This window comes from Sebastes fasciatus, chromosome 2 (assembly GCF_043250625.1).
Source record: "Sebastes fasciatus isolate fSebFas1 chromosome 2, fSebFas1.pri, whole genome shotgun sequence".
NCBI classification, from domain to species: domain Eukaryota; kingdom Metazoa; phylum Chordata; class Actinopteri; order Perciformes; family Sebastidae; genus Sebastes; species Sebastes fasciatus.
Window position 1 is genome coordinate 31,331,768 of NC_133796.1, and position 24,273 is coordinate 31,356,040.

General features: G+C 44.7%; 1 protein-coding gene across 1 annotated transcript; it reads right to left on the reverse strand.

The window, feature by feature from the left end:
* Window positions 1-2,880: 2,880 nt before the first annotated feature.
* Window positions 2,881-23,988, reverse strand: LOC141758083 (interleukin-1 receptor-like 1). The gene is made up of 10 exons (XM_074619185.1): window positions 23,840-23,988; window positions 7,497-7,749; window positions 6,208-6,391; window positions 5,874-6,018; window positions 5,726-5,791; window positions 5,496-5,619; window positions 5,212-5,357; window positions 4,862-5,008; window positions 4,595-4,747; window positions 2,881-4,513 (listed from the first exon to the last, which is right to left on the reverse strand). The coding sequence occupies exons 1-10, from the start codon at window positions 23,895-23,897 to the stop codon at window positions 4,152-4,154; spliced, it is 1,638 nt and encodes a 545-aa protein (XP_074475286.1). The 5' UTR covers window positions 23,898-23,988; the 3' UTR covers window positions 2,881-4,151.
* Window positions 23,989-24,273: the final 285 nt, after the last annotated feature.

Here is a 24,273-nt window from a genome sequence, read left to right on the forward strand (position 1 = left end):
TGCAGACAAATGTGATTTGCTATGTTCTTCCTTTATAACATGGATGCAATACAAGCTTGGCACATCAGCCATATCCACACAAACACACTAGCTGACAGATATATCAGTAGCACTTTTTAAAGCGACTATAATTCATATTTTTATAATAAACATTTATGTGACACTGTGAAAGAGGTCACTCGCAGTGATGAACCTAGAAAGAATTATCACCTGAATATGTTGCTCCCTATCGGCTTCACGGAGCTTTATAGTGAGTTTCAGCTCATTGTTTAGCTGTCCGGTCACAGCTTCACTGTTTTGATTCACTCTCATCGCTCTCATAGCTTCCTTTTTTGATGGAGCAGGAGCTGTTTTCAGAGAAAAAGCTCTGAAAAATCACTGTACACTACCTGCTCAGCACCAAACATTAGACAGACACAGTTATTACACGGCTGTGTTGAATACTCGATTCTGATTAGTTAATCACAGCGTTCTGCTTTCTGTTATTTCTTTATAACAGACCGTTGCTATGTATAGCAGACCGTTGCTATGGGCGCAGTTCTGATGTCAGACTCTGGCTGACCGTTTTTGTGTCAAATTATGGATTTCTTAAAGGGACTGTTTGTAAGAATCAGAAATGCTTGTTAACAGTGACACCTGTGGCCTTTAAGTCAACGAAAGTCAGCGTCGGGCTCGCGCTTGTGCTCGCTCTACATAGACATGAACGAGCATCGGTCAAAATAGTGAGGCGACACACGTCAGCTAAAAGCACTATATCACTCTATATTTCACCTGCTTGGCAGTAATGTTAGCTGACCAGACAAAGGTCTCTCCATGAATCAATGCTGATCATAGTGTGGGCTTTTCCAGCCTCAGCCTCCCGACCGCGGTATACATGTAAGAAGTTAAAAACAGTCCCTTTAAGTCAGTAACCGTGTAATAAGATAATGTACAGCTAGCGGGTCATTGTTGTGAAAGAATCCCCTTCAAGGCGATGAGAGAGGCCGTGCGTCATCGCCCTGTTGGGGTATCTTTCACAACAATGACTGGCTCGCTGTACATTATCCATTACTTAGTGACTAGCTGGTGAAGAAAGTAGAGCACAGCAGCCAAAACCAGAGCTAAAAGAAAGTGAATATTCGACTTAAATTACACCAAGTGGCCAGAGTTATAATAATGTTGCTCCGTAACTGCTGGATGTGTAGATAAGCAATTGTTGCCCCCAAGTGGCCAAAAAGAACCAGTTATTGCAGGTTTAAAGTTATAATCAAACCTTGTTTTTGATACATTTGTATTGACTTATATATAAACACGTTCATGTTGTTGGTCATTGTTGTTTTCTATATATAATTATATATAACCTTATTTTTCACCCACTTGTATGTACATAATAGTTGAGTAGCACATCGATTTACTACCTCATTTAATTTATATTTTCAAAACAAAAATTGTAACTTGCACACTTTGCTGATGTATATAGTGCGTTATTGTTATTCTGTTTATATTTTATAAGCTAGTTGTAGAAGTCTGGTATATTTATAGTGTATTATATTCTTTATATTGGGTATACTATAGATATATTTATCCTGAGTGCTGATATGTTTATTTACTGTGTATTTACTGTTCCTGTGCATTGCCTGGGTAACCTGCTGCTATAACACAAGAGTTTCCAAATTTGGGATTAATAAAGTACATCTATCTATCTATCTATCTATCTATCTATCTACTTATCTGTCTATCTACTGTATCTATCTCTCTTTTCTAAAATAAGTATTGTTTGTTCAGCGTAATGTCCTTGTTTATTTCTATTTTACAGTAACTTGTTCTAGGAAGTTTAATTTAAAATTTAAAACCAGAGCCAAATACCTTGTATGTCTACACATGCTTGACCAATAGAGCTGATTCTTACTCTGATGTATTCTCCTGTCTCCCCTGAACTCCTCTTCCTCTCTATATCATAGATTTTATTGTTAGTGGGGAAGTCCAACATTCCCATGCTGGTTTCAACTTGCCTTCACGTGCACAAGGCAATCCAGCGTTACTGTTTTTAATCCCATCTCACTGATATCAACCTCACTGTTTAGTGTTCACTCTCCTACAGACGCGTCAGCTGTATTAAGTCACTGCTGATGCAAAGTTTTCCTGCTGCTTCAACTGGCGAAACACGAGGGGGGCTTGTATTGTGAAGAAGTCACAGGAAATGCAATGGATTTGTCACAGAGGTTAATACTCAGTGCAATTATTCATCTGAAAAGCTTCCACTAGGTGGCAGAAAAACATCAAATAAGCCAACATAAAAGGCTCTCATCATGCAAACAATAGTCTACTTATTCAGCAAAGGTGGAGCAACAAGCCACTTGATGGATAGAAGTCCAATTTTCACTGGCCTTGTGGTTCACTTGTGGTTTGATAACTGTTTGCTATTTGGTGTTTGTGGGTTTACCGGAGCTTGTCTGCCTACAGGGAGTTGATGAGAACATCTGACTGCAAAATGTAAAATCAAAACAACGAGAGTATAAAGCTAACCTTGTCACATTAAACATATTAATTGAATATTGTTATAATCAAAAACATTTATTAATGCAGGTCTAAAAGTACAGGTTCAACAGAAAGACCAGAAAAGTGCATTTTTTAACAATTCAATAATATCTTTGACGTATTGCAGTGCATATTGTCCATCTTTCCCTGCAGTGTCCACACCTGACAGGCCTTTTTCACACAATACATTTGTTTGGCTTTTCACAGAAGGGAAATCACAGGCGTCAATACTAAAATGAATGATGGCTGAATTCAATTTAGCTGCTTCGTTTTCAGGGTGCTGGTACTGTGCACTGTCACTCTGTCATGACTTACTGGTTATTAAGATACAAACTTCTGTTTTTCTACAATAGAGTGCTACAGGAATGAGTCCTAAAACTCGGAAGAGTTAGCATTTTAGCACTTCCGGTTCCTTCATCTGGAAGTCAATGGGTTTTTTGAATGGGTTTGAATAAGGTCTGTGGTTAACACAAGCTTAGGAGATTTTAACGTTTTGTTCTATGAAATAGAAATGTCAATAAATACCCCACTCGTGAATTTTGCAGCCTAAATGTGTCTTAAAAAAGGCGGTTGCTAACAAGTGGCTAAATGACACTACTAAACGTCATCAGGCCGACTCGTCTGCCTTTACAGCCTTGTTGTGTATACTCTCGCTCTGTGGTTTAGTTTGTTAATTGCCTAAAATTAGTTTTTTACTTCTGGTGATTGCATACATGATTCAAAAATCATAGAAGTGGTGTTCATTTGTGAAGATTTTTTTTCTTTGGTGTATTTCTGCAATAAACCAAAACCCAATGGAAAAATCCCATTGGCTTTTTGTCGAGGGAACCCAGGGCGATGCTAACTTCCTGGTTGGCCTACAAAAACACGTTATCCCTGGAGCACTCTATGACAAGTCAAAATGTCTGCAGTGAAAAAGGAATATTATGAGTGAGAACAGTTAGGCGACACACATCAGCTAAAACCACAATATCACTGGTTTGAAGTGAAAAATAGATTAGTGTACTCATTGATGGTTTTCATTAAGAATTACATAACAACAAAGACTCCATTTCCACCAAGATCCAAAACCAAATCAGGTCAAAGTACAGGAATATACAGAGCAATGCAAGAATGGAATTCACTCCCAAATCATATTACACAACAAAATTATATATATGTTTTTTTAAAAAACACTAAAAGAGCATTACTTAAGAAATGTTTAGTATTCTTGAGTGTGTAAGGGTATTATGGGCATATTTATCTGTTAGATCATGATAGATTCAGCCGGAGCCTTTCTATTTTCTTTGTGTTTTAGTTATTTAAACTGTGTCAGTTGTTATTGTTTTATTTACAGCGTATGTTGAGTAGTGTGAATGTGTATTTTTGCATTGTCACCATGTAAACTATGTGGACCCCAGGAAGAATAGCTGCTGCTATGCAAAAGCTAATGCGGATCTAAATAAACAAATAAAATAAATACTCTATATTTCAGACACCCGTCTTCTGCAGTGTGTAGTGTGTACGCATGACCTAGATATAACTTTGCTGTTTTGGTGCTTCCGTGTAGTTTGTGTTGGAACAGCGTAGCCACACGTGAGCGCGCTTGGAACACCAACCCAATTTATACGTGTAGGAAGTTACAAACAGTACCTTTAACAGTTATCATCCTGGGTAGCTGTCTGAGGTAACAGCTTTGTTTTTGCCTCATGCTGCGGGGCAGGTAGGTAATAACGAAGCTGCTTCCAGAAGGAAGAGGATGGCGACATGGAGCTTATGCCCTTCCACGTGACACAGTCTTCAGCCTCGCCAAGGAGCTGCAAGCCCTCTGGTAATGAACCAGATCTCGACATTTCTGTTGTCTCAGTTTGGATGAAAACCAAGTGAGTCTGCCGCTCCACAAGAGCTGCGTGGATGGCACTCAGCAGGCCAGATCCTGGACCGGGATCTGGAGATGTGGGAACCAAAACCACCGCCTGACTCTGCTCTACACAGTCCAGCACTTCCTCCACTACAGCTGCAACCAACCAAAGTTCAGATTATATACTAATTAAGATGTTTAGGTAGATTCTCTTCAGAGTATATCTTAAAAACGTACCTTTCCCTGGTAAGATGTCACGATCATAAAGACAGAGATTGTAACCAAACCTCTCTTCCAAAACACTCTCCAGACATTTTCTTTCATCTTCATTTAGTCCTGCATCTGTGTTGCTCTTGTAACACATCAAAAAGGCATCATAGCTCTTTCCATCTAAATAAACAACAGCAAAAAAACCCGTCTTTGGTAGAGATGACATGGCTGGCTGCAATGTGCAATATGCACCTGTTACACAAGAGTTATTCAAAACCAAAACATGAATCCTACCTGAGCTGCTGTGATAGCAACAAAGAGTGCCTCGCAGGAAAAGAGCGATGTCCATTTTCAGCTTCTCATAAACAACAACTGTTAGAACAATTACCACCATCACCACGGCTACAATGCCGAGAGTCAGGGAGAGGGAGGAAGGGGAAGCTGTAGGGATATCAAGGACAAATAACTCCTCAAATTAGAATTCATTTAAAGTAGCAAACGCCAGATGAAACTTCTCTGTGATTAGAACTTTTGCTTTTCAAGTACAACTTAGTGGATCACAGGATCATCATGGTAAATTGAACACAACGCTGCTGGAAACATTAGTAAAGCCGAAGCTCTATCTGTCCATCCATCTTACATACGTTTTTGGGCCAAGTTGATGGTGACGGATCTTGAGGGTCCAAATACAGACTGCAGTATACAGGTGTAAGTTTTTGATAGATCCTCCTCTGACACTGTTTTGAAGACTAGAGATGCTGTCATCTTTATTTCTCCAGCATTATTTTCCCTGGAAAGGAAAGGAAAGGAAAGGAAAGGAAGATCCAGAAGGACAATTGTTAGCTATGATATGTGTGTGTGCATATGTGGCTACGTGTGACATTTGTACTTAGTTGTGAGGGCTGGTACAGCTGTGTGAAGTGTTTACCATGTGGTATTGTAGAAAACTGGAAAGCTGTTGTTCGTTTCCACATCTGATTTCCCGCTGATCCAGAACACCTCGTCAAATTGTGAAAACATAACAGCTTTACAAATAATCACCTTTGGTGAGCCTGGAGAAAACAGAGTTAAAGATTTAAAATGTGTGATTTAGAAAGATAATAAAAGCTCATATGTATATCAAAGTGTGTGTATCCGCACTACAAGACTGAAGCTCACCCAAATCTACATAAATTGTATCATTGTTGTGTGGTGAAGTGATCTCTGTCTTTTTCTGTGATTTTTCTGTGCAAAACAAGGAGAAAGCACTTAACATCTTCTTATTCAACGTATGAAGATAAACAGGTCCAAACAGTGTTTTTCTCACCCTTTGGTTTCAGTATAAGCAGCACTGTAAAGGTCATGTTATATATTTGATCATGATACAAGTAAGATCTGGTACAGGTGTAGGTTCCATTCTCATTCTCTTCCACACTTGAGAAGTAAACGTCTTTTTGCAGTGACTCGCCCTCCTACAAGAAAATTAAGTTGATATTTAAGCAAAAAACAGTTTTAGCCTCAAATGTAGAAAAACACATTCTATAAAAAAAATCTTACACTTTGGAAAACAATAATAATGTAAAAACAAATCATGTATGATGCAGCTTTTTATTTCCCAATCAAATCTTGTTCATAGTCAATAATCGACTGTGTTTACGTACCTTGTGCCATATAATGCCGTTGCTGGTAATATTCGGGATGCTTACAGCAGGTATGTTTACATCAGGGCAATGCAACTTGCAGGCCTCTCCTATGTTACATGTTTGAGGGTACTGGGTCCGCTCTTTACTCTCTGTCTGTGTTGAGCCCACCATCAGCCTGAACCAGAACTGGTGGCTGGCATTCCTGTCATGATGTCAAAGAAAAGGTTAATATGAAGATTTCACATTCAGATATTAAACGTTTTGACGAACGGTGACGAAGAGTTTCCAAAATACTAATTTTCATCTAATTAGCCAGTGTGCCGTTTCTACATCACCACATTACAAAAGGCCTTTTAATGGCATTTGGTTTCGTGCTGCAAAGAACCAGATCACACCAAAGCTTTGGTTGGTGAGAAATTGCTGAGAAATGTTGTACATTCATGGTTTCAAGAAAGTCTGGATTCATCTTAATGACTTTGGTTATCCTCTGACTTTTCATCTTGTGGTTTTGAGTGAAAATTCTTTGGAATCGGAAACTTTTGGATGGATTGTCATGAAATTTGGTTCAGACCATCATGTTCCCCCTTAGGATGAATTGTAATCCTTTACTTTTTATCTAGCGCCACCCTCAGGTCAAATTTTTTATTTGTCCATCCCTTTGGTTTATGACCAAATACCTGCAAAACTAATGACATTCCCATCAGCCTCAGCTGTACTTTGTGTTCAGTGCTAATTAGCAAATGTTAGCATGCTAACAAGCTAAACTAAGAAGGTGAACTTGTGAGGTGAGCATGTTAGTATTGTGATATTAGCATTTAGCTCAAAGCAGCATCATCACAGAGCTGCTAGTGTGGCTGTAGACTCTTAGTCTTGTTTATCTTTTAATGCATAGCTCACCATAATGGCAAGCAACAAGTTCAGTGGTTCAGTGCAAAGATAAAAGCTGTTGTTGATTGACAACATTTCTGTTATGGCATATAGATATTAGATATGGCAACAATCGACAAAACTTGCTTTCAGAATATGACCTCTAATATTTTTCTAATAATATATAAAACTTTGTGTACATTAAGATATAAAAAAGATATATAGAAATTATTAATGTAAAACCTCATCCATCCATGATTTTAGTAGTTTATAGCCAAAATAATCCCTCATGAGTAAAATGTGTTTATATGCCTATTTACTGTATGTCACTTTTATAGTCTTGTTTAATGTAGGTCTCAGGAACGAAACAATGTGGTTTCTGGGGAAATGAGCTCCCTTGCAATAGAGGAATGCTGTTTAGGAATTTGTTTGGACTTTACCCCAGAGAGCATGAGTAATTCCCCCGATGGTTGACAGAAGCACTGAAAATCACAAGGCTCCTCCCATGAACCAGCACGCCCATCTGCCTCTGCTCAGCTGGTGACACGTTGGTCAGATCCATCTCCTGGGTGGTGTAACTGGTCCACATCACTTTGGCATCATCAGGATTATACCCTCTGTCACGAGGGCAGTACAGCGCCACCATCTCGCCTGCCTTGACACGTATCTCTCTGGGTCTCCGAGGACACACACCTGCAAATGAGTGTCACAAATTTGAGTTAAAGATAGGGTCGACGATGTTGGAAAGCTAGCATAATTTGAATGTAGCATCGCCTCAGGAGCTCCGTCTAAACCACATGATGCTGTGTTACTTAGGCTACCTGTATTATTCTCCTATGAGGTCGTTTTATGTGTGGTTATGTTTATTCCTGCTAAGCACAGTATGGTCAGCAGAGGCTGCTCCATGCGTACGGCATCAGTAGCTGACGCCAGTGAAGGAGTAGTTGCCTGTAGTCAGTACGTGATGAGTGAGTTCAAGTATGGACACCACCGAGAGTGCTCCTGAAGTAAACTGTATTCTCTCATATTTCTACAGGTAAGCTGACTATAAACACAGCCTAGGTAATAAACAGTAGCAGTTCTGTGAGTAGAGCCTTAGTTTGTAACTTTAATATGCAGAAACATTGAGTTTGATTGAAGTTGAAGGGTAGGGTCGTTGTGTGCCAGTGTAAAGCAGGTTAAAGAATTAAGAGTTACATGAGTTCATAGTGTAAGCTAATCGTTGCTAGCATGGTTAAGTTGGCCTGTTTTGTCTCCATGCTGAAAAGCATACCACCAGGGATTCCTGGATGAAGAGAGCTGCCCACTGACAGCCTTCATCACACCCTGGGGGCTCTATGAATGGATCTGCATCCATTTTGGTCTGAGTTCTGCACCCGCAGAATTTCAGAGCATTGCTTAGCTGGCCTGAGAGACACGATTTGCCTCCCGTACCTGGATGACAATCTAGTACACAGCAGCAAGTGCCAACGCTACAAAGAGCAATGTGTAAAGTTGACTCCGAAGACGTGTGAACTGTTTAAACCCAGCGTGAGGTTCCTTGGCAAGTTGATGACGGGAGAAGGTTACACCATGGACCCCGCGGAGATAGCACCTGTGAGAGCGCTAAAGGAGAGAACACCTGCCACTGTTGGTGACCTACGCCAGATGCTTGGGTTCCTCTCCTATTATCGACCCTTCGTGCCCAACTTCTCACGAGTGGCCCACCCACTGTACAGCCTGTTAAGTGTCCCGAACCGTGAACAACACACCCCAGATCTACCCACAGAAAGACACAAGAAAGCAGTTAAGAAAAAGAAAGGCCACTTACCGTCACGAACGCCCATACAGTGGACCAGTTCCCACCAGGAAGTATTGAACCAGCTGATCGATGCGCTCACGCAGCCTCCTGTCCTTGGCTATCCTGACTTTACCCAGCCATTAGTGTTGCATTGTGACGTATCCCAGGTTGGTTTGGGTGCTGTGTTGTACCAGCGGCAGCAAGGAAAAGTTAGTGATAGCGTATGGCTCCCGCACCCTGAGTCCAGCAAAGTACCACCTCCATTCCGGGAAGCTGGAGTTTTTAGCGTTGAAGTGGGCCATCTGTGACCGTTTCCGTGACTACTTGTACCATGATCCATCGTTTGTGGTGTATACGGATAACAATCCGTTGACATACGTGCTCACGACTGCAAAACTCAATGCTACAGGGCACAGATGGGTGGTGGAGTTGGCCGATTACAACTTCACTATACGCTATCGTCCGGGGAAAAACAACTCAGACGCTGATGGACTATCTCAGATGCCATTGGACATCGAGGATTACATGAGCAGCTGTACTGCTGAGGCCACTCAAGAGACCATCCATGGAAAGTGTGACGGTGAAAAGTAGAAACCCCTGCCAGGGCGTTGGAGTGGTCCACATCAGCACCTTGGACCTTGTGAAAGACTGTGGGACCGGTCAACCTCTCACTCCAGTGCAAATCCGCAAGGCTCAGGAGGAGGATGAAATCCTGTCCATAGTCCTTTGGTATAAGTTGCAGAACAGGAGACCAAGTAGAACTGAGATCCAAGCTGAGCACTCTGCTGTCGCTACACTACTGGAACAATGGCTAAAGATCCAGATAGACGAAGATGGTGTCCTGCGCCGCAGAACCTTCCGCCAAGAACAGTTGGTGATCCCCAAATCCTACCATTTGCTGGTTTGCAAAGAACTGCACCAGGACATGGGCCACATGGGGGTGGAGAGAACGCTGGACCTCATCCGGGAAAGGTTCTACTGGTCACAAATGCACAAAGATGTGGAGCATTTTGTTACAAACGTGTGTGAATGCCTGAAGAAAAAAGAATGAGGCAACAGGCTACATATCCTACCAGCTCACCTTTGGACAATCCCCTCGCCTGCCAATTGATCTATTGTTCGACATTAAAAGAGACGAGGCCCATGAAACCTTTGAGGATTATGTGAGTCACTGGAAAAAGAGAATGCAAGAAGCATACTAGATAGCTGCCAGAACAGCTGACAAGGGGGCGGCTTGTGGAAAAGCCAACTACGACAAAAAGGTGTAGGGGAGAGACCTTCAGCGAGGCGATCGGGTCCTTATTCGAAACCTCACTCCAAGAGGTGGGCCTGGAAAGATCCAGTCTTATTGGGAGAGCCGGGTCTACAAAGTGAAAGACAGGAAAGGTGATAACAGCCCAGTCTACCAGGTCAGCCCAAAAAATGGTAAAGGGAGAGACAGAATGGTCCACAGGAACCTCCTGCTGCTGTGCGACCACCTACCCCTCGATCATTCGCCAGTCACGACCCCTCAGCCACAGAGAGGCTCTCAGTGTCCTACAAAGAGAAAGGCGAGACCACAACACAAAGAACTGCAGCAACCAGAGACCAACAGTGACTCAGACGACAACTACGGCGGTACCTACCAGTGGCATCTGAGGTCCAGCAGTAACAAGCAGCAGGAGCAAAGGTCACTGAATCCTCTGGCAGAGCCCTTTCAGCCTCATCAGAGCCCCCAGCACCAGCGTCCAGAGGAGGATGTGCAACTACAGTCTCAGAGACCTGAACCAGGCCTGGACAGACATGAAGGTGGAGAGTTAGAGGCACACCCTCAACTCAGGCAATGTCATGCCACAGCTGATAAGACAGCAACCACAGAGACTGAGACAACGACCTTTGGTACTGAGCTACGACATGTTAGGCCAGCCGTCCTTGGTACAGAGAGACTGTAAGGTAACAGAAACTCAGGTTACAGAGACTAAGAACTTTTGGAGGCCTTGGAGGGTAGAGGTTTGTTAAAGATACTGTCTAAATGTCCATAGAAATGTCAGGAGACATTTAATTTTGTGGGGTAGAGTGTGGCACTGGGTGTGCTAACTGACAAAGAAATATTAGCCCCCGTAATTTTTGAACATATTTTGAACATTATTGCATTCAGTGAAAGCTAAGGTCTCAAAAACATGAGGTATGCTGTGTCACTTACCTGTATTATTCTCCTATGAGGTAATTTTATGTGTGGTTATGTTTATTCCTGTTAAGCACAGTATGGTCAGCAGAGGGCGCTCCATGCGTAGGGCATCAGTAGCTGACGCCAGTGAAGAAGTAGTTGCAAGTAGTCAGTAAGTGATGAGTGAATTCAAGTATGGACGCCACCGGGAATTTTCCTGAAGTAAACTGTATTCTCTCATATGTCTACAGAAATTAAATGTGCTGCACCAGAGTGAGCTACGCGTCATTATTATCCGTGTAACACATGAGCGCCGCCGCATCGTAACTACTTCACAGACACAGAGCGGAGAGAGGACCTCAACTCAACAACTCTGACAAGTTACCACGGCAGTGCTTCTTTTGGCTGAGTTTTCTCTTCCATTCTCCAGTAAACCTGCGGAGGCGGCGCGCTTTGAGTTCAGGCTGGTGCACGCCAAGGGTAGTATTCTGTTAAGTGCATTACTGCCTCCTGTGGACGTTTAAGGTAGTGAGTGTTTTTTCTAAGTTTCACTTTCGATTCTCCATGTGGTTTTCAGTTGAACAAAGAGCAGCCCACAGTATGCATGCAAAAGCAGTTATCTCCCTTCATTTGAGCCTTGGAGTATATATGTCCGTAAGTAAAGATGTGAATCATTGTTAGATTGACTGTTTTGATAAAGAAATAGTCCTGTGGAAGGAAAATGTTATTTGATTGATTGTTATGAATCTACTTTAGTCTACACATGTGTGTATGCTCACTTTTCAGATTGCTAGCTAAACCAAGGGAGATTTCAATGGAGGTCTAAGCTAATAACTGTATAACTTGTAAACTTACCTGAGTTATTTGCTTGCTGGATATGTTTGTGTTAATACTAACCTAAGTTACTTACCTGGTGGATATTTGTGTTAGGTTAAAACACTTACCTGCCATGTTATTACCTGTAAAGAGAGAAGGTTAAAATTCATGGTCATTTAAATAGAAGTTTAATTCATGTTCATTACATTAAGTTAACAAGCATTTCATAAGAAGAACTATTTACATTGTAATTTGATTTCATATGCTTGTATCCGCTGTGTATGCAGAATATTAATACATGCTTTGTATGTATTTATTTCAGTTTTACAGAAACGACCATCAGTAAAGCCACACCTTTTTCAAGACACGGTTTTATTGGAGTTTTTGTTCACTATCTGTCTAGCTTTGCTCTGACACGTAATTGTGAGGACAGAATAGTAAAAGGACAATTACACAGCGGGTGAAAACCACGGGAATTACACTGTAATCAGCACACTGCATCCAAAGCTCTTCGAAGCAGCACCAAGTGGACAGACACATCACGGAGACCAGCTCACAAGTCTCCAAGTCATCTGGAAGATCAAGCAGGTCTTCAGCCAGTGCAGCAGCAACCAAGGCAAGAGCTAAAGCGGAGGCAGCTCGTGTACAGGTCTCATACGCTGCAAAAGAGGCAGCTATGATGAGAGAAAAAGCTCATCTCGAGGCAGAGCATCAGAAGACCTTGGCTGAGACAGCGCGGCGTAAAGCAGAGGTGGAAGCCAGTCTGTATGTGCTACAAAAAGAGAGGTGTGCCACAGCAGCCTCAGCTGAAGCAGCAGTCTACGAAGCAGTGGTTGAAGTGGAAGAGAGACCTCTCGGAGACTTAACCCAGATCGCTCATGAGGATCCTGCTCAGCGTACCAGCGAGTATGTGCAGACCCATTCCTTAGCACCACACGCCCAGCAACAAGCTCCAGTCTCACAGCAACCGCCTGTCAAACCCACACAAACAGAGACCCCTCAGCAAAATACAGCTCAGAGCGGGCCACCTGCAAGGGCAGAGAATGTTCTGTCAAAGTTGTATATTAAAGACGAGCTAGTAAACGACATGCAAAGAGCAGACGAGCCAGTAGATGACGCACGAAGAGCATACTACCCTTGTTATTCCCCTCCACCGATGTCTCACACACCCAGCCTTAGGGGCTACGCATGTGAAATACCACAAATGACTGACTTGGCAAAATACCTGGTCAGGAGAGAAATAGTGAGTTCTGGACTGTTAAAATTTGACGACCGCCCGGAAAACTACTGGGCATGGAAGACCTCTTTCCAAGCTGTTGCCAGAGAGCTCAATCTAATAGCCAGAGAGGAGCTCGACCTACTCACTAAGTGGCTCGGCCCAGAATCATCTTTGCAAGCTCTGCGAATCAGGTCAGTTCATGTGCACAATCCAACAGCAGGTGTAAACATGATTTGGCAGCGATTAGAAAACAGTTACGGCTGCCCTGAGATGATCGAACATGCCCTGCTACAGAAGCTGGATAATTTTCCCAGAATCTCTAACAAGGATGGCCAGAGGCTCAGAGAACTAGGAGACATACTTCTGGAGGTAGAGTCAGCAAAGGCAGGCGGGCACCTACCTGGCCTTGCGTATCTTGACACTGCTAGAGGAGTCAATCCTATAGTGGAAAAGCTTCCATACGGCCTGCAGGAACGCTGGATCTCTCAAGGCTCCAAGTACAAAGATGAACACCATATTTCCTTTCCACCATTCCGATTCTTCGTGAAATTTATATGCAGCCAAGTTTCGTGTTTTCCACATCCAGCAGCTTGAACCATTCTAAGCCTGAGAAACCTGAAAGGTTCAGTAATCGGACACCAGTGTCGGTGAGAAAAACTGAAGTGTCAGCCCCACCTCCAGCTTCACAGGGCTACACACCTGCAAAGAAAGCAGATGATCCAAGCAATCAGTGCCCTGTCCACAACAAGCCACATCCTTTAGCAAAGTGCCGTGGATTCAGAGGCAATCATTTGGACGAAAGGAAAGCTTATCTGAAGGAAATGTTCATCTGCTTCCGGTGTTGTGCATCTACAAAGCACATTGCTAAAGACTGTAAGGCAGCTGTGAAGTGCAAGGAGTGTAATAGTGACAAGCACATCTCCGCATTACACCAAGGTCCAGCTCCCTGGTCAGTGGGGACCTTTGTAACGGAGCAAGAGCATGGCGGGGAGCGAGACAGCGGTTCGTCGCCTGAAGTAACATCTATGTGCACCGAAATCTGTGGCAAGACCCTTGGGCCAAGATCATGTGCCAAAATCTGCTTAGTCCACGTCTACCCTGCTAACCATCCTGACAAAGCTGAGAGAATGTACGCAGTGTTAGACGACCAAAGCAACCGGTCACTGGTGAAGTCAGCGTTTTTCAACCTGTTTGGCATCACTGGGGATTCATCCTCGTACACTCTGAAGACGTGCTCAGGCATAAAGGAGACAACAGGAAGGAAAGTCAGCAACTTCATTGTTGCATCACTCGATGGGAAAACCAAGGTTGCACTCCCCCCTCTCCTAGAGTGCAATACGATGCCAGATGACAGATCTGAAATTCCCACTCCTGACATCACACAGTACTTCCCTCATCTCGCACCAGTAGCAGACAAAATTCCTCCACTTGACCCCAGGGCTCCAATCCTTCTGTTGCTAGGGCGGGACATTCTGAGTGTCCACAAAGTACGCGAGCAGTACAATGGTCCACATAACACACCATACGCGCAGCAATTGGATTTAGGCTGGGTAATTGAGGGTGAGGTCTGCCTCGGAGGAGCTCACAAGCCAACCAACGTGAACGTCTACAGGACAAATGTTCTGCAAAATGGACGCACCTCATTTCTCATGCCCTGTAATGGAACAATCCATGTGAAAGAGAAATTCAGTGCTCCTATACAGCAACATCATTCAAGCCCATCTTTCTGTTTAGAGGAAGTAGCTCCCACCACCAACACAGACAATCTTGGTGACAAGATCTTTCAAAGATGCCCTGATGATGACAAACCAGCTCTGTCTGTCGAAGATAGAATCTTCCTTGAGATAATGGACAGAGAAGTCTATATTGATGAAGAAAACCACTGGGTTGCACCCTTGCCATTCCGCTCACCACATAGCCCTCTTCCAAATAACAGGGATCAGGCTATGAGGCGTCTCTCTACCCTGCAGCGAACATTTCAGAAAAAGCCAGATATGAGAGACCAGTTTGTCGATTTTATGCAGAAAACGTTTGACAACGATCAAGCGGAACCAGCACCACCACTTAAGGAAGGTGAGGAGTGCTGGTACTTGCCCCTTTTTGGAGTGTATCATCCCCAGAAACCGGGGAAGATTCGTGTTGTATTTGATTCAAGTGCCCAGTTCAAAGGCATCTCCTTGAATGACACACTCCTTAGTGGACCAGACCTAAACAATAAGCTGCTTGGTGTCCTACTGCGCTTTCGTAGAGAACAAGTAGCCATTAACACTGATGTTGAGCAGATGTTTTACTGCTTTAGGGTCAGAGAGGATCACTGGGATTATCTCAGGTTCCTGTGGTTTAAGGATAATGACCTCAGTAACCAAGTCACAGAGTTCCGCATGAAGGTGCATGTTTTCGGAAACAGCCCTTCACCAGCTATGGCCATCTATGGCCTGAGACGTGCAGCTGAACTGGGTGAGAAGGAACATGGCTCAGACGCGAAGCAGTTTGTCCTTCGAAACTTCTATGTGGATGATGGACTTACCTCAGTATCCAGCGAAAAAGAAGCCATTGACCTCCTGAAACGCACAAGGAACATGATGGCAGAGTCCAACATAAGGCTTCACAAAATAGCCTCAAATAACAAACAGGTAATGGATGCATTCCCACCTGAGGAGAGAGCGAAGGACCTCAAGGATCTGAATATGAGTGCAGACCCTCTGCCTCTACAGCGAAGCCTCGGGCTGAGTTGGAACTTACAGACAGACAGTTTCATGTTCCAGGTGTCACAGGACACTAAGCCCTTCACCCGGAGAGGAATACTTTCTGTTGTGAATAGACTGTATGACCCCCTCAGATTTGTTGCCCCCATCACAATGCAGGGCAAAGCATTGTTCAGGGAACTTTCCTCAGAGCAATGTGAATGGGATGAACCTCTATCAGCAGACAGAGAAGCACAGTGGAGGACATGGACTGACTCACTCACTGATCTCGAACAACTCCAAATCCGCAGACCCTACGTACCTGTCTCATTGTCATGCACTCAGAAGAGAGAGATATGCATCTTTTCAGATGCATCCATGATGGCAATTGCAGCTGTGGCTTATCTCAGGGTCATAGACACCGATGGCCAGTGCCATGTTGGATTCATCATGGGCAAAGCAAAGCTGGCGCCATACCCTGCTCACACCGTCCCACGCTTAGAGCTCTGTGCAGCGGTCTTAGCGGTTGAACTGGCAGAACTGATCACAGAAGAGAGTGACATCGAACTGCAGGGAGTCAAGTTCTACACCGATAGTAGGATCGTCCTAGGCTACATCCACAATGCCTCTCGGCGATTCTACGTGTACGTTGCCAATAGAGTGAACCGGATCAGGAAATCAACAAAACCAGAACAGTGGCATCATGTTAGCACAGATCAGAATCCAGCAGATCACAGGACCAGGTCCATTCCAGCAGCTCTCCTGCAGCACAGCAGCTGGCTCACTGGTCCAGAGTTCCTGAGGCAGGCTGGTTCCGAGGTACACAAAGAAGCTGAATCGTTTGAGCTGGTGGAGCCAGCATGGGATGAAGAGATTCGTCCTCAAGTGACTACCCTTGTCACAAAGACTACACAACAGTCGCTTGGGTCGCATCGATTTGAACGCTTCTCAAGCTGGAAGTCCCTTGTGAGAGGTATGACAACACTCATTCATGTTACAAGGTCATATTCTCAGGCATCTCACACAGAAAGCTGCACAGGCTGGCACCGCTGCAACAATCTGCACAGTACAGAACTCTCACAAGCAAAAACAGGCATCATTCGTACAGCAAGAGGTTTATAAAGAGGAGCTCAAGTGTCTCATAAATGAGAAAGAGGTCTCCCACCGAAGTCCTCTCGAGAAACTTGATCCCTTTATTGATGAAGAAGGGTTGATGAGAGTTGGGGGCCGCTTGCAGTCAGCTGATCTGTCAGAACTGGAAAAACACCCTCTGATAATCCCAGCCAACCACCATGTAGCCACTCTACTAGTCAGGCATTATCACAACCAGGTAGCACACCAAGGCCGTCAGTTCACTGAAGGCGCATTGCGCACAGCAGGACTCTGGGTCGTTGGAGGCAAGAGGCTCATTTCCAGTGTAGTCCACAAATGTGTCACTTGCAGGAAACTGAGAGGACGGCTAGAGGAACAAAAAATGGCCAACTTACCTGCGGACAGAGTCTCTGTGGATTCACCCTTCACCAATGTCGGCCTAGATGTGTTTGGGCCATGGAGTGTCACATCCCGCCGCACTAGGGGGAATAGTGCTGAAAGCAAAAGATGGGCTGTGATGTTTACTTGCCTGAGCACACGAGCGGTTTATCTGGAGGTCGTGGAGTCAATGTCGACTTCCAGCTTTGTTAATGCCTTGCGTCGATTCCTGTCAATCAGAGGACCAGTCAAGCACCTACGGTCAGACCGAGGCACAAACTTTGTTGGGGCCTGCAAAGAACTCAAAATCAATGTCAATGACCCAAAGATCAAAACATACTTACTGGACCAAGGCTGCACTTGGACATTCAATGCACCGCATTCATCTCACATGGGAGGTGTGTGGGAGAGAATGATTGGTGTTGTTCGTCGCATTCTTGACGGTCTCCTGCTGAAAACCTCAACCACTCGCCTCACACACGAGGTGTTGACCACTCTTCTGGCTGAAGTCATGGCCATAGTGAACAACAGACCTTTGGTTCCTGTTTCAACTGACCCTGAATCGCTTGAAATTCTCTCACCAGCAATGCTTCTGACCCAGAAAGCCAGCGTTGTTCCGGCACCTCCCGGCGACTTTGAACTCAAAGACCTCTACAAAAGCCAGTGGAGACAGGTACAAGGTCTCGCAGACTGTTTCTGGAAGAAATGGAGGCAAGAGTATCTTGCAACGTTGCAGACAAGGCGGAAGTGGAAAGGCGAGAGACCCAACATTCAAGAAGGTGATGTCGTCTTACTCAAGGACTGTCAGGTGAAGCGTAATGAGTGGCCTGTCGGGCTTGTAGTCCAGGCCATACCTAGTGCCGACAACAAAGTGCGGAAAGTCGAAGTCAGGATTATGAAACAAGGAACTGCCAAAACATACCTCAGACCTGTTACAGAGGTCATTGTGCTCTTGTCTGAGAATAGACAGAAGGACTAAATGATAGTGGCATACTTGTTAATATACCAGGCAGGGAGTATTCTGTTAAGTGCATTACTGCCTCCTGTGGACGTTTAAGGTAGTGAGTGTTTTTTCTAAGTTTCACTTTCGATTCTCCATGTGGTTTTCAGTTGAACAAAGAGCAGCCCACAGTATGCATGCAAAAGCAGTTATCTCCCTTCATTTGAGCCTTGGAGTATATATGTCCGTAAGTAAAGATGTGAATCATTGTTAGATTGACTGTTTTGATAAAGAAATAGTCCTGTGGAAAGAAAATGTTATTTGATTGATTGTTATGAATCTACTTTAGTCTACACATGTGTGTATGCTCACTTTTCAGATTGCTAGCTAACCAAGGGAGATTTCAATGGAGGTCTAAGCTAATAACTGTACAACTTGTAAACTTACCTGAGTTATTTGCTTGCTGGATATGTTTGTGTTAATACTAACCTAAGTTACTTACCTGGTGGATATTTGTGTTAGGTTAAAACACTTACCTGCCATGTTATTACCTGTAAAGAGAGAAGGTTAAAATTCATGGTCATTTAAATAGAAGTTTAATTCATGTTCATTACATTAAGTTAACAAGCATTTCATAAGAAGAACTATTTACATTGTAATTTGATTTCATATGCTTGTATCCGCTGTGTATGCAGAATATTAATACATGCTTTGTATGTATTTATTTCAGTTTTACAGAAACAACCATCAGTAAAGCCACACCTTTTTCAAGACACGGTTTTATTGGAGTTTTTGTTCACTATCTGTCTAGCTTTGCTCTGACATGTAATTGTGAGGACAGAATAGGTAGAGTACGAGCAGGGAGGTAGGGAGGCACTGAGGCATCTGATTGGTTCTTTCCAAGCGGACCGCGAGGCAGTGATTGGTAGACATTTTTAAAGGGACTACACCAAGCCCTGGCAGCACATCACCCCCACCCTCATCCACCTCCACTGGCTCCCGGTCAAGTCCCGCATCACCTACAAAATCCTCCTCCTCACCTACAAATCCCTCAACGCCCTGGCTCCTCAGTACCTATCTGACCTCCTCCACCCTTACACACAGCCCCGGAACCTTAGATCCTCAGGCACGGGTCAGCTCTCCGTCCCTCACACAAGAATGAGAACTTTTGGGGACAGAGCCTTCAGTGTGACAGCCCCCACACTTTGGAACTCTCTCCCCATAGAGCTCCGCAACGCACCATCTCTGGACACCTTCAAAAGACTCCTCAAAACCCACCTCTTCACCAAGGCCTATGGCCTCTAGCTACTGTTACATTTGTTGTATTTATTTATGTCTTTGTTAAGCGTCCTTGGGTTTCATGAAAGGCGCTATATAAATCCAAGATATTATTATTATTATTATTATTATTACAGCAGCTACAGATGACGGCTCTTTCCTGGTCCTTTTTCAGAGCTCATAAGAAATGGATCACTGTCTGGGTGTAAAGACTATTTCAACCAATATAACAAATAGTGTATACTGGATAAAATCGTCAACCCTGCCTTTAATTTTACTTTGTTAAACAATAATATGAATTTATTTGTGGACATTGAGAATGAAATCTCAAATATATCATCATTATTATATGTTCACAAGTTTGCTGAACTGTGGTTGGTTATGTCTTGTAATTAAAATATCTGTTAATGGACAATTTACTGCTGTCAACCAGTCAGAGCATTGCTTCAATTCCAAATTTATAAGATGTTATTAAATTAGATAGTTAAACATTTGACACTTATGTGCTTACCTGCCTAGAGTTAGGAAGATTGATGCCACTCTCATAATATGATGCTATAGCCCTCGACGGACTGAACCCGGGCGGCAGAGGCTGGCTTTGGGGACGTGGAACGTCACCTCTCTGTGGGGGAAGGAGCCGGAGCTTGTGCGGGAGGTGGAGCGTTATCAGTTGGATCTGGTAGGGCTTACCTCTACGCACAGCCTCGGTTCTGGAACCGTACTCTTGGATAGGGGTTGGACTCTATTCTTCTCTGGAGTTGCCCATGGTGTGAGGCGCCGGGCGGGTGTGGGGATACTCACAAATCCCCGGCTGAGTGCCACTATGTTGGAGTTTACCCCGGTGGACGAGAGGGTCGCCTCCCTACGCCTTCAGGTTATGAGGGGGAAAACTCTGACTGTTGTTTGTGCGTATGCACCAAACAGCAGTTCGGAGTATTCGGCCTTCTTGGAGACCCTGAATGGAGTCCTGTATGGGGCTCCAGTAGTGGACTCCATAGTTCTCCTGGGAGACTTCAACGTGCACGTGGGCAACGATGGAGACACCTGGAGTGGCGTGATTGGGAGGAACGGCCTCCCTGATCTAAACCCGAGTGGTCGTTTGTTGTTGGACTTCTGTGCTAGTCATGGATTGTCCATAACGAATACCATGTTCGAACATAAGGATGCTCATAAGTGTACGTGGTACCAGAGCACCCTAGGCCGAAGGTCGATGATCGATTTTGTAATCGTATCATCTGATCTGAGGCCGCATGTTTTGGACACTCGGGTGAAGAGAGGGGCGGAGCTGTCAACTGATCACCATCTGGTGGTGAGTTGGGTCAGAGGGTGGGGGAAGACTCTGGACAGACCTGGTAAGCCCAAACGCGTAGTGAGGGTGAACTGGGAACGTCTGGAGGAGGCCCCTGTCCGAGAGATCTTCAACTCACACCTCCGGCGGAGCTTTTCTGGCATCCCTGTGGAGGCTGGGGGCATTGAACCCGAGTGGACGATGTTCAAAGCTTCCATTGCTGAAGCTGCGGCGGTGAGCTGTGGTTTTAAGGTCTTAGGTGCCTTAAGGGGCGGCAACCCTCGAACACCGTGGTGGACACCGGTGGTCAGGGAAGCCGTCCGACTGAAGAAGGAGGCCTCCGGAGGCAGTTGCAGGGTACCGACGGGCCCGAAGAGCAGCAGCCACTGCCGTGACGGAGGCAAAGCAGCGGGTGTGGGAGGAGTTTGGAGCAGCCATGGAGAAGGACTTTCGGTCGGCACCAAAGTGCTTCTGGAAAACCATCCGGCACCTTAGGAGGGGGAAACGGGGAACCATCCAAGCTGTGTACAGTAAGGATGGGACACTGTTGACCTCAACTGAGGAGGTAATCGGGCGGTGGAAGGAGCACTTTGAGGAACTTCTGAATCCGACCAATACGCCCTCTATGGTAGAGGCAGAGCTGGAAGCTGATGGGGGACCATCATCAATTACCCTGGTGGAAGTCACTGAGGTAGTCAAACAACTCCACAGTGGCAAAGCCCCGGGGGTTGATGAGATCCGCCCAGAAATGCTGAAGGCTCTGGGTGGGGAGGGGCTGTCTTGGATGACACGTCTCTTCAACACCGCGTGGAAGTCGGTGACAGTGCCTAAGGAGTGGCAGACCGGGGTGGTGGTTCCCCTTTTCAAAAAGGGGGACCAGAGAGTGTGTGCCAATTACAGGGGTATCACACTGCTCAGCCTCCCTGGTAAAGTCTACTCCAAGGTGCTGGAAAGGAGGGTTCGGCCGATAGTCGAACCTCAGATCGAAGAGGAACAATGCGGATTCCGTCCTAGCCGTGGAACAACGGACCAGCTCTTCACTCTCGCAAGGATCCTGGAGGAGGCCTGGGAGTATGCCCATCCAGTCTACATGTGTTTTGTGGACTTGGAGAAGGCGTATGACCGGGTCCCCCGGGAGATACTGTGGGGGGTGCTGCGGGAGTATGGGGTGAGGGGGGCACTTCTCAGGGCCATCCAATCCCTGTACGCCCAAAGCGAGAGCTGTGTTCGGATCCTCGGCAATAAGTCGGACTCGTTTCCGGTGGGGGTTGGCCTCCGCCAGGGCTGCGCTTTGTCACCAATCCTGTTCGTGATATTCATGGACAGGATATCGAGGCGTAGTCGGGTGGAGGAGGGTTTGCAGATCGGTGTGCTGAGGATCTCATCGCTGCTTTTTGCAGATGATGTGGTCCTGTTGGCATCATCGGTCTGCGACCTCCAGCACTCACTGGATCGGTTCACAGCCGAGTGTGACGCAGTCGGGATGAGAATCAGCACCTCTAAATCTGAGGCCATGGTTCTCAGCAGGAAACCGGTGGATTGCCTACTCCGGGTAGGGAATGAGTCCTTACCCCAAGTGAAGGAGTTTAAGTATCTCGGGGTCTTGTTCGCGAGTGAGGGGACGATGGAACGTGAGATTGGTCGGAGAATCGGAGCAGCAGAGGCGGTATTGCATTCGCTTTACCGCACCGTTGTGACGAAAAGAGAGCTGAGCCGGAAGGCAAAGCTCTCGATCTACCGTTCAATCTTCGTTCCTACTCTCACCTATGAGGGTTGGGTCATGACCGAAAGAACGAAGTCGCGGGTGCAAGCGGCCGAAATGGGTTTCCTCAGGTGGCTGGCGTCTCCCTTAGAGATAGGGTAAGAAGCTCAGTCATCCGTGAGGGACTCGGAGTAGAGTCCTTGCTCCTTTGCGTCGAAAGGAGCCAGTTGAGGTGGTTCGGGCATCTAGCACGGATGCCTCCTGGGCGTCTCCCTTGGGAGGTGTTCCAGGCACGACCAGCTGGGAGGAGACCACGGGGAAGACCCAGGACTAGGTGGAGAGATTATATCTCTACTCTGGCCTGGGAACGCCTCGGGATCCCCCAGTCAGAGCTGGTTAATGTGGCCCGGGAAAGGGAAGTTTGGGGTCCCCTGCTGGAGCTGTTGCCCCCGCGACCCGATCCCGGATAAGCGGTTGAAGATGGATGGATGGATGTTGTTGCCAGGCAAGCAACAGAAACTAAGTCACAGCACCCAGCCAAGAAATAATCCCGCACATAACATCCTGTAAAATTAGAAATTGTAATTTTTACACTTCGGTTTTTGTACAGATTTAAAAAAAAAAAAAAAAGACACAGTAATGTGTTAGTTAGAGAGCTATAAAGGTGCTGTTAGGTGGATTGTGTTACGTTTGGACAGAGCCAGGCTAGCTGTTCCCCCTGTTTCCAGTTGTTATTCTAAGCTCAGCCAAGCATGTCCTGGCTGTAGCTTCATATCTATCCTACAGACATGAAAGTGGCATTAATCTTCTCATCTAACTCAAAACAATGAGTGCATTTCCCAAAATTATGCACTTTTCCTTTGAAGTTGAGTCATGATAACATCTAGTTTTTTTAACTTCCATTTATTTACATTTTAGCAACACTGACAGTAATAGAGGACCATTACCACACATGTAATATCTGTATGTTACCCTTTGTGAAACAATACAATGACCATGGGTGACATATTATCTGACAACCACATTCTGTGTAGCTAAATAGTCTTGTGATTTAGGGGAAGTCGTTGGTCAGCCTCCTGAGGAAGTGTGATATTTCACAATTGTTAATATTTGACTTGAATTCAAATATTTTCTTTCAAGACCCTGGTACTAATACAACAAGGTAAAAATACCAATATAAGTTCAAACTCCTACTTACATCAAAGTACAGAAACAGCAAAATGTTAACGTCAAAAGTTAAAGTACTCATTACACATATTTTGTATTCATGTACTCATGTATAGGACTATATCTTACATTTAATAGGCTAACACCAAACTGATTAAGTGATGGTTATCCCTACTTTGAATGTTGAATATTTAACACCACATTGTCTGGATTGGCCTCTTACAACTAACAGATTTACACATTGTTAATTTATTGTCTAGTAACATAAAGATGATGAAGCGTCATTCTCTTACCTGTCAGTGACGTCAGGAGGAAAATCAGAAGTCTCAGAAACGTCTCGGTCTTCATCATCAGGCTCAGTTATGTAGGATTTCAGAGAAACAGAACAATTCCCTTTTCCCAGTCAGTGTAGGCTCCTATTAGCCAACAAATGAAAGTGAAAGAGGAGCTGGACCTTGCTGAGTTATATAACATTTAAACAGGCAATGAAAACATGTGTTAAGTGGCACCCTCCCATATCCATTTACACACATTTGATTGCACTCGTTTTTTTAGGAGACTGTACTATACAAATACAATTGAAGGATTGCAGAAACACAGAGTCCAAGTTCCCGCAAATGCACAACCACACTCTATTTTTTTTAATTATCAGATTTTTTTTCATTAAGTAGACTGTAAACTAACTATTATTTTCTGTAAATTTTATTTGTCAACATTGAAGTCTAAA